General features: G+C 41.8%; 2 protein-coding genes across 2 annotated transcripts in view; both read right to left on the reverse strand.

Annotated features, from left to right (window-relative positions):
• The window catches only part of LOC147603759 (uncharacterized), an 81,303-nt gene extending 75,076 nt beyond the window's left edge, over nt 1-6,227 (reverse strand). The window contains exons 1-2 of the mRNA XM_086796403.1: nt 5,193-6,227; nt 4,673-4,876 (exon numbers count right to left, since the gene is read on the reverse strand). Of these exons, the coding sequence (XP_086652529.1) occupies nt 4,673-4,876; nt 5,193-6,170 (1,182 nt within the window). The 5' untranslated portion in view covers nt 6,171-6,227. The remainder of the gene's footprint in view (nt 1-4,672; nt 4,877-5,192) is intronic.
• Nucleotides 6,228-10,210: 3,983 nt separating this feature from the next.
• LOC147603762 (uncharacterized) lies at nt 10,211-10,891 on the reverse strand. Its single transcript, XM_086796317.1, has one exon. The coding sequence runs from the start codon at nt 10,889-10,891 to the stop codon at nt 10,211-10,213; it is 681 nt and encodes a 226-aa protein (XP_086652443.1).
• Between the last annotated feature and the right edge of the window lie 3,025 nt (nt 10,892-13,916).

Consider the following 13,916-nt stretch of genomic DNA (forward strand, 5'->3'; position numbering starts at 1 on the left):
CAGCTTACATGCAGTTACATGGTATTTCCCATCGGTGTGCTACCCCCTATACTCCTCAGCAAAATGGAGTTGCAAAGAGACGTAATCGTACACTTATGGAGACGGCACGTTGCATGCTCAAGAGCAAGGATCTACCCAGTAAGTTGTGGCTTGAGGCAGTTATGTGTGGCAATTATGTGCTTAACCGTTGCCCCATTAAAGCCTTGAAATCTGTGACTACCTATGAGGCATGGAATGGCAGGATTCCAGTGGTGACTCATATGAGTCTTTGGGTGTTTGGCATATATGCATGTGCCCACACAACAAAGACATAAGCTTGATGCAAAGGCAATCAAATGCATTTTCATTGGTTATAGTACCGAGAGTAAGGGATACATACTCTATGTGCCTAATACAGGCAAGATCATCGTGTCAAGAGATGTTATCCTTAATGAATATGCATCTCAACCACTTGTCTCATGTACCAGACAGCCATCTATTGGGCCGGAAGATGTGTTTGATACTTTGTTGCCTTTATTCAATTCCAATGTGGATAATGTAGTAGAGCCACTTTCAGCTCATTTACAGCCACCTATGCCTGCTGAAAATCAACAAAATCAACAGCTGAAATTGCCCCAAATTGATCCTAAAATGCCTTAAATTGACCAAGATTCCTTGGGTGATGCATTGGCAGAAGAAGATGCAAATACTAGGAAGTCAAAAACTGTTCCTAGTCGAGACTTTGCGTGATAGAAAACAATCTACATTTATGCCAAGTCGTACACATGCTGCTTCTCACCATGCATCTTCACATCATGTGGATACAGCTCTTGTTGCCACACCACTTGTAATGAGGAACCCATTTCTCATGTTGATGCATTGGAGGATGATAATTGGGTGGCAGCCATGCGTTCGGAGTTGGACTCCATTGACAAAAATGGTACTTGGGAGTTCTGAGACTTGCCTCCTGGCAAGCATGCCATTGGCACAAAATGGATTTTCAAGCTAAGGCGTAAGCCTGATGGTTCAATTGATCACCATAACGCTCGCTTGGTCGCCAAAGGGTATGCCCAACGTGAGAGCATTGACTATGAGGAGACCTTTGCTCCCACTTCACGTATGACTACCATACGTACTGTTATTGCATTGGCTGCACACAAACAATGGCATGTACATCAGTTGGATGTCAAAACTACCTTTTTGAATGGCGATTTGCAAGAGGAAGTCTATGTATCTCAGCCTCCCGGCTTTGTTCAAAAAGGTGCAGAAAGTAAAGTATGCCATTTACATAAAGCACTGTATGGTCTTAAAAAGGCTCCTCGTGCTTGGTAGCACAAAATTCATGCATACTTGACTGCCAAAGGGTTTCAAAATAGTTCAGCTGAGAGCACACTTTATGTACGTCACATTGGGAACAATGTTCTCATCCTTATTCTTTATGTGGATGACATGCTCGTCACTGGCCCTGAAGAGGGTGATATTTCAGCTTTTAAAGCTGATTTGCAGCATGCATTTGATGTCACAGACATGGGGCATTTACATTACTATTTGGGCATACAGTTTATACCTTTTGAGGGGGGTATCATGTTATCTCAGTGCAGATATGTTGAGCAACTCTTGGAGCTTTTTCACATGACAGATTATAAACCTGTTTCTACTCCTATGGAACCAGGTCTAAAACTGTCACTTGAGCATGCTAGTGGGCCTTTTGATGTTGCCACCTATCAGGAGGCTGTGGGATGCCTTATCTATTTATGCTCTACTCGTTTGGACATACAGCATGCTGTTTCTCAGTTGAGCAAATTCATGCATTGTCCGAGCACTATGCATTGGCAAGCGTGTAAGCGTGTCTTTCGCTATCTTAAAGGCACCGCAAACTTTGCTTTGTTTTATGGTAGTTCTTCTACACTATGCTTGCTTGCATTTACAGACTGATTGGGCAAGTTGCTACGACACACGAGTGTCAACCAGTGGTAACTGTTTTCTTCTTGGTGACTCATGCATCTCATGGCTCAGTAAGACGCAGCCTACAGTGGCCACTTCTAGCTGTGAAGCTGAATACACGGCAGCCTTTATAGCTACTGTGGAATGTGTTTGGCTACGATGCCTTTTAGCCGATCTTGGTGTTGGACAGCAATCCCCTACCACCATTTACACTAATGGTCAGAGTGCTTTGGCAGTTGCACGAAACCCAGTATTTCATGCCCGCACAAAGCCTCTTTCGAGAGAAAAGTTTGAAGCTTTCCGCAAAGCTTTGAGCTTACAGCCTCTACCAGGGTAGTCTGCTACACCTTGTCTCCGTTCACACCATTCACTTAAGGGGGGTTTGTTGGTCATGACCACTCCCGGCTAGTTCAGGTGTGAAAAACGCTTACTCACGGCCCACGGGCACTTTTTCCCTGTGGCTGGCTGGACACAAGTTTTTTCCCCATGTGAACACACTTATGTGTGTTGGGCACTTTGCCCTAGGCTATATTTTGTACTCATAGTACTTTTGTACAATCATTATCATAAGAGTACTTTCCAGCAACTAGCTCTCTCTCACGTGTGTGGTTCAAGCTTAGTGTGTGTGGTGGTGGTGTACAAGCAAGCTCTCCTCAACCCCAACAGAGCGCTCAATAACACCTTTGCCTCCTTCCACCAATCTTCTTACATCACTCTGCGTGCAAAAGCAACTGCCTTCGGGTGCTCACGGTCCTCCCAGCTCATCCACTCTCGACTGACCACTGTGCGCATGAGTCCCTGTCGGACTCTCACAGTTCACTACCCTCTCAACCACAATGAACATATATACAAACCTGGTTTGTGAGGGCTACAGAAGCTCAAGGTCACTATTGGCACGAAACATTGCCAAGACCTTGGGCCTCTTGGTAACAAACTTCACCAAGCTACGCGCAGTGTCAAAGATGTCAGCAATCCACCTAATCTTGGCAAGATCTTCGCTGAGCAAGTCTAGGCTATAGGATGCACATGGAGTCCATACAATCTACAAGAACTCATCCTCTAGCATCCATCCCATAGAGACACAATTGCTACCATTGTCAATGACCACCTACACTATGTTTTGTGGGCCTATCTCCATGATAGCCTCACGGAGGTGTGACCATATAAACGCTCCCGTCACCACTGTCCCATGCATAGATGCATCGATGACACGCAAAAACATAGTGCCCTTGCAAGAGGACACCAAAAGATTGTACACATTTCTCTTGCGTATATCTGACCACCCATCACATAACAATGTGCAACCATACTTGCTCCAAGTGGCTTTTAATGGCTCCATCTCCACCTCCACTGCTTCTTGCTCTCTTCCGAGCTCTTTAGTGCGCAATGTCTCATAGGAGGGTCCCTCCCACTCAAATCCAATGCGGCTGATTGCCCTCATGGCCTTTTTCCATCATGGTGTGCGCACAATGCGAAAAGACAAAGCGCTCTGGATGAAAAGCCTAGTGAGTTCCCTAGTTGTATCTTTAATTGCCTACTTTTGCATGCTTGCTTGATCAAGTGTTGGATCATTGTTGGCTTCTCCAAGTCTCTCCTCTGCTTCCGCTTGCTGCCTTCAACCATTCTCTCAAGCCCAAGTGCTCATATGCATGTGTTTAAAGGCTAGCATTTGGGCAAACTAAACAGCTACATCCACTTGGGCTTGATTTGCGATTGGTCAATTGGTTTACAGTTAGTTTTGAAACATTATTTTGTACTTTGAAGCATTGCGCCCACATTAATATTAAGATTAGTACGTTACTCGAGTGCTTGAGTTTAGTGTGTTCTCAGTCTTCCATTGTCGTTTAACGCTTGCATCTGCTGGTGGTCTTACAAAACTAGATTACCGAAAATGCAAAGTCTTGGTGTTTGAGCATCACAACTCTCAGCTAGCGTCCCAAAAAGTTTGTCACAAAGGCTCAGCTGAGGTCTTCTAATGCAATCTGATTCTGACAATGAACCCAAACCTCTAAAAGGATGACAACTCACAAACAAGGGCAAAAATATGGTTGCTAGCTATCTAGGCCTGCCCAGATGACAATGTGACGAAACTACACTGACATAATGATTGGGACTACGGCCAGTCCTTGATGTCACAAGGTGATGCATCCCCTTCCCATCCATGCAACCAAATCACATGCTCCTTACTCCCTCATTCATGGCCATCCTTTGTCCTGTTTCTAAGCTCAAATTAGGGCATGTTACGGTATAACAAATAAATCAAAACGATAGTAGGAAACATACGCCAGAGTCCCTTGAGGGACTCTTAGGGGTAAACGTTATGCATCCTCTTGCCATGCATGCAACCAAGCCACATGCTCCTTACTCCCTCGTTCATAGCCATCATTTCTCCCTTTTCTAAGCTCGTATTAGGGCATGGCATGTTAAGGTATGACAAATAAATCAAAACGAGTAGTAGGAAACATGCACCAAAGTCCCTTAATGGACTTTTAGGGGTAAACATTATGGTCATTGCAACAGCAACAATGACCACAAGATGATCTAGTTAGAGTGGTTTAACACAGTGTTACTTCCATACCACAATGCTTCAAACTAAACCACCACAATAATTACCTAACAAAAAATCCTTGTGCATGATGCACCAAGCTTCCCTGAAAAAACCTTCCTAAACCAACATTTAAATTGATGCAGCAAAAAGACTCGCATCCAAATGTAATACACTCACATGAGAAGGAATGAGTTATCATGCCTTCAAGTCTGGCGTGTGGCCAGCATTTTGCATGGCTTCAAGAGCCTCTTCAGCACCAGCAACATCTTTTGCCTCCCAATGAGCTTTCAGCAAGTTCTTAAATATGCCCACATTAACTGGCAAGCCCCTTCCCATCAAGTCTTTCATGATTTCTGTGGGCAGATCCAAGTCAGGATTCTCTTGATTCATATGGATGTGAGCAATCTGCCACACGTAACAAAACACAAAACAGTTTTAAGCCAGCTTTTTCTACGACAAGAAGGTCATGGATAATTAACATCCATGCAATGCAGTGATTGATGGCAATCTCTCTCTCTCTCTCTCTCTCTCTCTCTCTCTCTCTCTCTCTCTCTCTCTCTCTCTCTCTCTGTGTGTGTGTGTGTGTGTGTGTGTGTGCAGCCTCGCATGGATGATAAAGTATAGATCTCTCTCTCTATATATATATTACAAATAGGTAACCTAAACTAAAAGTTGGAAAAGGGAAATTCTATGCAACATAAAAGTAGTTGAAGAGGGTAACCTTTTCATAGATAAATCGGTGAGGCTCAACACCTGCCATCTTCATCTCCTGTAGAACTTCAGAAGCCTTTGTAGCCAGACCCTCATCTGCATATGAGTCCGCCAATGCATTGTAGAAAGCCGCATCAGGTTCAATTCCTGCCTCCTTCATCTGCACTTGCAATTCGTCCAATTCTTCAAACCTCTTGTTCCTGGCCAGCACTCTAACAAGGGTTGTGTGGAGCTTCAAGCTAGGAGAAGCCTCCTCTGAGCTTGGCTCTAGGATTTCTTGAGCTTTCTCTGAGCCTGATTCTAAGGTTTCTTGAGATTCTTCTGACCCTGATTCTAGGTTTTCTTGAGCTTCCTCTGCAGGGGAAGCTAGGGTTTCCTGAGATTTATCTGCAGTGGACGCTACGGTTTCTTGAGCTTCTTCCGGTGTATCTGCAATGGTTTCAAAGGTTTCCTGAGCTATCTGCGCGCTTGGTTCTACGGTTTCTTCTTCTTCCTTTTTCTCGCAGAGAAGATCCAACACGGGGCTTTTTTCTCTGAAAAAAGCAAGGATTTGCCATGAGATGTTCCAGTCCTTGGCTCCGAACTCCAGAAGGAGTGCGTTCCAGTCATAGATGGATAGTTTGTCCAGCCATGGCTCCACGGCAGAGGTAACATCAGCGCCATCAGAGAGCTGGGTAACCAAATCGGCAAGGTGAGAGAAACGCTTCGGAAGTGTTGTTGCAGGGGCAGCTAAGGTTTCGCTGATGGTGGAGACCTGCGCCGTGGCTTGGGTTTCGCTCATGGTGGAAACCTGGGCCTTGGCCGTTAAGACCAAGCTGCTGCTGCTGCTGCTCGAGAAGGAGGTACTGTCGCAGAGCTTGAGGTAGGGTTTCTGGCAAGAAGAGAAGTAGGGCAACATGGCTCCATACTGCAGGTGGCAGCACGGGGAGGTCTGTGGGAATGTAGGAATTCGAAAGACGCTCGCCATCGCCACCGGCTCGCAGAGCATCTCGCTCTGATAGCAGCAGCAGTATTTGTTACATGCGATAAATGGATAGAATTTGAATGTCCAGGGGCATACATGAATAAAAATGTATACATTAGTATCAATATGTTTAAGCACCCTAAATATTTTTTGTCCATGGTGCGCGCCTCGGGCATACATGAATAAAAATGTATACATTAGTATCAATATGTTGAATGTCCATGGTGCGCTTCTGGGGCATACATGAATAAAAATGTATACATTAGTATCAATATGTTTAAGCACCCTAAATATTTTTTGTAATTAATTAATTAGTTGGTGTGTACAAACCACCGAAATTCGAAATTTTTTAAGGTCTTGGAAAACAACATTTTTATTAGAAAATCTATGGAATCGTCCCTTTGCCAACAGCATGAGTTTACTTTGCATGGCTAGTCGTCCTCATGAGTTTAGTGGGGTGGGACCATGGATGTCTCCTCTCTCACGAGTCCCACGCTCTCTCGCTACCCCTCGCCCTTGTTCGAAGATCTCTACGAGCTATCAAAGACGGGAATTCTCCCTCTCTCTCTTTGCGCGTCTTGGGAGTCTTTAAGTAGCAATCTCTCTCTCTCTCTCTCTCTCTCTCTCTCTCTCTCTCTCTCTCTCTCTCTCTCTCTCTCTCTCTCTCTCTCTCAGCTATTGGTAAAGGCTTGGAGGAGGACATCATCTCTCTCTCCCTTTGAGCTATCTCATAATCTCTGTCTCGTATTCAAAGAAATCGACTTCTTTCTTACAAGGAGGAAGGGTGGAGTAGTAGGAGGAGAAGGCAGTCAACGAGGAGGAGAAGGGAGGGGGCAGGTAGTTGATAAAATGGCACCTTAATTGTGTAACATAATATTAATTAATGCCCGTGCATAGCACGTATTAATTAATACAACACTAATAAAAGTTGTGAATATACAACACGAATAATATATACACTAGTGGGCTAACCCGTGCTTCGCACGTCGCCTCAAATGGTAATTTTGTGGAACTTTTCTTTTGTGACCCATGCTTCGTGTGTATGTAATTGGTTTTGTCAAAAAATGGAACCAATGGGCAAAGTGATAGGATGAAGTCATTGTCAAAGGTTTGGAAGTAGGAATCCTAGCTCCATATTTTTCAAATCCCATAGTAGTAAGAGCGTACCCCACTCTCTCTCTCTCTCTCTCTCTCTCTCTCTCTCTCTCTCTCTCTCTCTCTCTCTCTCTCTCTCTCTCTCTCTCTCTCTCTCTCTCTCTCTCTCTCTCTCTCTCTCTCTCTCTCTTACTGTAGCGCAAAAAAGCAAAGTATTCATTCCCTAGCGTACACATGACTGCACTCTTCTCTTGTCCTGCCATGTGTCCTTGCTCTCCTCGATGATTAAAATAGATAGTACAGAAAAGATATAAATATAAAAGTCATAAACTGAATGTTCCGACATGTATGTGTTGGTTGTAGCTAATGGAACAAATTGACAAAGTGATGGGACATATATGCTTGTTGTTGTCAGTGGAGTGGATGAAGCTGTTGTCAAAGGTTTGAAAGTAGAATTCCCAGCTTCCTATTTTTCAAATCCTAGATTAATAGGAGCCTGCCCCCTCTCTCTCTCTCTCTCTCTCTCTCTCTCTCTCTCTCTCTTACCATAGCACAAAAAATAAAGCGTTCATTCCCTAGCATACATATGATTGCACACAATGATCTCTTTCCTTGTCCTACCATGCACGTTGCTATAACACATATATAATGAATGTTCTTACATGTTTGTGTGCATCTCTCTATGTTATATATACGTATGTCTGTGTGTGTCTCTCTCTCTCTCTATGTTATATATATGTATGTATGTGTGTAGCTCTCTCTATGTTACATACATGTACATACACACATCTCTCTCTCTCTCTCTCTCTCTCTCTCTCTCTCTCTCTCTCTCTCTCTCTCTCCATATGAAATGAGCACAAACATATGTATGAATATGTAACAATTTTCAACTAAACATGCAAATAAACATCCTCATTGTGTAGACGAAAAAGATTTTCAAGCATGAATAAGTAATGATTTTCAACTAAATATGCAAATAACGTCCTCGTTGCGCAGAGCAATGAAAAAGATCAACACAAAAAAAATAAAAATAGCAAAAGTAGCGATAATCAGTTAATCGATCTACTGATCAGTGGAGAAGCGAAGCTTCCACTTCCTAGAGCCATCAAAGAGACAGGGAATGCATGACGTCACCGTCCAACATGGTATGCAACTGACGCATCTCCACTACACTGACCATCAAGTATAGATGTCTTCTTCACTCCTGGCCCTACAAAGAAAAGAGAGAATTATTGATAAAACATTAATTAAAAAATTACCATAAATCTATTATAGTTATGGTTAATATTACCTGACACAAATGAAGATTGAAATAGAGCTTTGTCCAGCGCCACAAAATACTCATATATCAAAGGGAGAAAATCTAGGACGTACGGAATAAGGTCCAAGCCTCTAGTATAGAGAATCCCTCAAAAGAGGCAACACATCTCTCTGTGTCATAGTCAGTGTCACAAACATACTCTTTTGTAAATAAGTATACTCCCAACTCCTCATCGGGAACACTAATCCCATATCTTTCAATGCCCTCCTCCACAACTTTGACCATGAAAAAATCTACCACAAGCTAAATCCTAAAACAAAGAAGAAATTAAGAAGTTATATAAACAAACATGGAAATCTTAAAAGAATTTCTTATAATTTACGCACCCATCCTTGTGGCCGTCTATCATAATCCCAGCAATATGTTGATGAGGAAGGGGTGCACACCAAAGAGGTGGCTCTGTAAATAAAGTAAGTTATATATGTCATGCACTAAAAAATCATTAAAAATATGAATAAATACCCAAAAATGGATATAAAGTTGTAAACCTTCAACCCTCGACTCCAACATATCCAAAGTGAATAGAATGTCATACATGATTGTCCCTAAAACAAAACAAAACAAAACTTTTTAGAATATATACATAAAACAAAGAACAAATAGTCATGAATCCTCCTTTTGGGATGCATCCTCCTCTTGTCATACGGCAGGGGAAAGGATGTGCTTAATAGGAAAGATACACATGCATACAAAAAGACACATACAAAAAATTAGAACACATAACTTCAATACGATACTTGAAATAATTACCTAGAAGCATCTAAGATCTACGTATAAACAATGTTACTTATTGTAAGCCAAGCAATAAGGTGGATATTCTCCCCCAAGTTAGAGACCATAACTGAAAGGACATTCTGGTAAAAAAAAACTGTAGCTATCAAATCAGGTCGATCACATACACACTGTCTCAGAAGTAAAGCATCTAAAACCTCTTACCAGTTTTGATTGCATGCAAAAGTAATAAATAAATCAAGTTTGCCCTTGGAATGGATAACTACCATTACATTTGATATATTTTCCAAGTCCACCAATAAAACTCGATGGTAAATGGTAATAATTAGACATGTAACAAATTGCTTCTAGGTAGTTCTTATTGCCATATGCAAAACTTCCTTATATACAACATTAGTAGTACAAACCGTCTCTCGACCACTCACATTAGTCTCACAGCAGGTAGTATCTTGAAGAAATACCTTGACAGCATTCGTCGATGATCGCACACGTGAGAAAGCAACATATAACTATCTATTACTAAATACTGGAGTTGCCAAGTATAATCCTAAAAGAGACATTGTTTGGTCTTGTGATTTATTTATTGTCATGGCAAATGCGAGTCGAACAGGGAACTGCCTCCGCCTCATATCAAATGGAAGCTGCAATGTACTTGGAATGAAAGTTATTCTTGGAATGAAGACCCTATCTCCAATGTTAGTCCCAGTAATAATTTCTGCCTCTTAACACCTTTGTGTGAAATTCCTTGCATATTAATCGAGTACCATTGCACAATCCCTCTCGAGGATTTAGATTACGCAATAAAATTATTGGAGCATTTCTTTTCAGAATTAGTTGATGAGGTGGATAACCACCACCAAGATTAAGACTATTTAGGTACCCTATTGCATATAAAAAAGATCCTTCACCACTGTCATTAACTAAATCTGCACTTAAGTACTCCACTTAAGTACTCCTTGCTCTCCCCAGGCATGGCATCCAGTGCACTGCTATCGATTGCATCAACTTCAAGGTTTCGAGGTGCAAGAATAGCACGCTCTCTAAAATACGATGCATAATCTACAACACTTAGAAGCCCTGTATACACCCATTTAATCAAGTCCTCCATAGACCCTCTCTCTAAACGCATTTTTGATGGAATTGACACAATACCTTCTTTTGTTCCCTCCCTCTTTGTTCCATTGCCAATGTCTAGAACCCACTGTATGAATTCATGCTCTGTTAAGTTATTACCATTTCGAATTACTCGCATGTTTTGTGTAAGCTTCAATACTGTAGTGTCTCTCCATATTTGTGAGTGACATAATGCGGCATTAACAATGTCCTCTCGTCCTCCCTTTGGAACAACTAGCAAGATCTGCCTAAAATCTCCACCAAACAATATGACCTTTCCACCAAAAAGCTGATCACTGCCCATGATGTCTCTTAATGTCCTGTCCAAGGCTTCAAAGGCATATCGATGGGTCATGGGTGCCACATCCCATATTATTAGCTTAGCTAGCTTCACAACATCTGCAAGCTGACTGTTAACCTTTATGTTACATGTGCTAGCTGCATGTAGGTCCAATGGTATTTTAAACCGTGAATGTGCGACCATTGCCTAGTAGCAAGGCTGTAATGCCAGAAGATGCACACGCCAGAGCAACATGCCCCTCCCCACGCAACCGAGATAGCAAACAATTATAGAGAAAGGTCTTTCCAGACCCTCCTGGACCATCGAGAAAAAAACACTTCACCAACACCTACATATACTGTGTCCAAAATCTGATTAAAGGCTGCTAGTTGACAATCATTTAGAGTTGTTTTCATTCGATCAGCAATTTGTGCCTGCTGCTCAATGTTAAATATTATCTCTTCTTGTAATAATCCATTTGTAACTATGGACACAATTGATCTGTCCACAAGAGGCATTCCCTCAAACTCAACTCAACCTTCGGCCATGTTGCTAAAGAATGCGCTCTAAATGCAACAGAGCCTCATTCTTTGCCACTACCTGATGATCATTTAAATTCTCTATAGTCAGTTGTTGTAATGCATGAAAAAAATCATCCGAAAGTTCCGATGAAAATCTTGCCCACAGAAAGCTAGGAGAGGCTGGCTCACAAAACACCAAAATTGTGACGAATAGGTGTCTCAATTGCGAACCGGTTTGATGAAATGCGGCCTCCTGCATACATATAAACCATTCTTCATCACTTTCCAATAAACCTCTAGCTATGCATGCTCCCTTGAAAGTAGGATAGACTTGCCCATCAAAAGTGCGCAAGTCATCAAAAGACTTACAACCTTTGCAAACAGGAAGCAACATACGCAAGAAATATTGCTCACCAGCAGATGGAGAAACGTTGTACATGCGACCAATGCTATTGCCTAACTTTCTTCTAGTCCACTTCTTAAGACTCGTGTTCCAAAAACCCATCGACTGGGAAAGTCACTGTAAAGCAAATCTTTTGCATCATCGTGGAACTCATTACATGCAAACCACTCTGTAAGGGTAGTTTTTTTGTTTCTTTCTTTATCGATTACACTCTGCAAATCATCATCATCTCGAAACATGACATTATTATGTAGGGGAAGATGAACTTATAATCTTTGGACATCGGGCTTTTCTTCATGCATATCATATTCATAAATTCGCGAGCATGCTTCTGATGCTGACACATAACGTGCATCCAAGTACCTACTACTGATCTCATCCACCACACCATCACTTGAATGTTCTAGTTCTCCTTGCCTTTCTACATGATTTACAGTTTACATTCTGATTGTTGCTGTGTCATGACCCTTGTACACATATTTATACAAATATTTAACTATTGTGATTGTGGAGCATACTTCAACATTGATGTGTGCCTTTTATTTCATGGAGAGGAAAGGATTACATGGCACTATCCAGCGATTGTCAACGAGCTCCTTTCACTTGTATGTTCTTGCCATCATCTCAACGCGTACAAATAGGATAGCCATCGCTACCCAACCACCACAATAGATTCAGAGAAGGCACGCGGATAACAATGACTACATTTCCCATTAGTCATGCATGGAGCATTGGGATTTAGTGCACCACATGGGCCATGAACATTACATTGTCTAATAATCTTATGTAACTCAAAAAACATTTCCCTATCAGGAAGCTCTGCACATACTAATCGATCATAATGACTAATCTCGGTTGCCTTAACTTCATCTGCCAAAATCAATAATATGTGTGAGTGTGGCAAACCTCTCTTTTGGTACTCAATCACACAAACATAACCAGCCACTTTTCCAAACAAATTATCCTTTGTAATTGACCTCATCATATCCTTATGTTTTTTTATTAAACACGTGGGTTGTCAAATCCGGTCGATCATGCGCACTTTACCCTGGAAGCAATGCTTCAGATATTTCAGACCATTGTGAATTGCAAGTGAATGTAATGAACAAATATGGCTTACCCTTCTTCCTTACAATTGCCATTGCATCTTGGTATAGCTGATACATATACCGTGGCCCTCCTGTAAAAGAAGATGGTAACACAACTCTTCATCCCACAGTGTTGCCTAGTATAGTTCTTGTACCATCAACTACATTAACCATGTCTGATAATCCTTGATACACTTCTGCACGCAAAGTTGTTTGATTATTACGTATCCATACCAACCTCGAGTCCTCCATACTACTATATGCATCTACAATGTACTGTTGCTATAATCTTCCCCCATGTAGAAGACAAGCATTGGTATCACGTCTGATCTGCAAATTGGTATGCATAATATTGTCTTTGAGTAACACATTTTGAGCTTTGAATCTCATGCAGTGATGCATGGGGGAGGAACACCAACATATGGAATGTATATATGCCAACCATCCTCCCCTCGTGGAAATAAAAGAACATATAAGAGTGGCATATATGATCGATGCAAATTAGATATTCTTCTCACAAACCCATTGCGCAAAAAAATTTGGATATCTCAATAGCCGACATCGGCATCATCTCCTTGCCCTGGCATGATAGGAGCAACCTCACTAGCTGTGGGCACCAAGTATTATCTAGAGGTACAGCGGCTCTCGCAAATTATCATCTTTAAATCTACATGTGGATTGCTTCCCAATACTTCCCCAATAGCTCGCAATGCATAGGCATATGGATTGCATGCATGTATCATCCTCTGCAGCAATTCTAAAACACCAGGATCCAAACTAGGCATGCCATCCAAGTGATTTTGCAGTTCATGCTTTGTGTCCTATACATATAGCTGTGCAAAATGTGGGCGCTCTTCCCGTCCTCCATCAGAGGCAATAAAGTTCCAACACAATGATATACATTGCCATGAACTCGAAAGTTCTATATGCCTCTATTTTTGAAAAGCGTTTCATCAATATCAGCACCCAATGATACAAAGGCTAGGACACTATTATATGCCCGTATGTTCTTTCTAAATAATTTGCTTCTAGAATCATTGCCATGCAATAGAATTATTAAAATCTCGGGTGGCTCCTCTAACGGCAACAATGACACACGCCCTGCTTTACAACAATGGCTTCCTACAACATGATGTAGAGCTATTTTTGTCTTATATTTCCACAATTGAGCATGGCAAAAACTACAAAAGTGATTAAGAGATCCCCAAGGACTCACC

The sequence above is a fragment of the Cibotium barometz genome, chromosome 63 (assembly GCF_041138505.1).
Source record: "Cibotium barometz isolate CiBa-2024 chromosome 63, ASM4113850v1, whole genome shotgun sequence".
Taxonomy (NCBI): domain Eukaryota; kingdom Viridiplantae; phylum Streptophyta; class Polypodiopsida; order Cyatheales; family Cibotiaceae; genus Cibotium; species Cibotium barometz.

Bases quoted from the DNA above. Each gene is read 5' to 3' on its own strand.
- LOC147603762 (XM_086796317.1), bottom strand. From the start codon at position 10,891: ATGGTCGCACATTCACGGTTTAAAATACCATTGGACCTACATGCAGCT.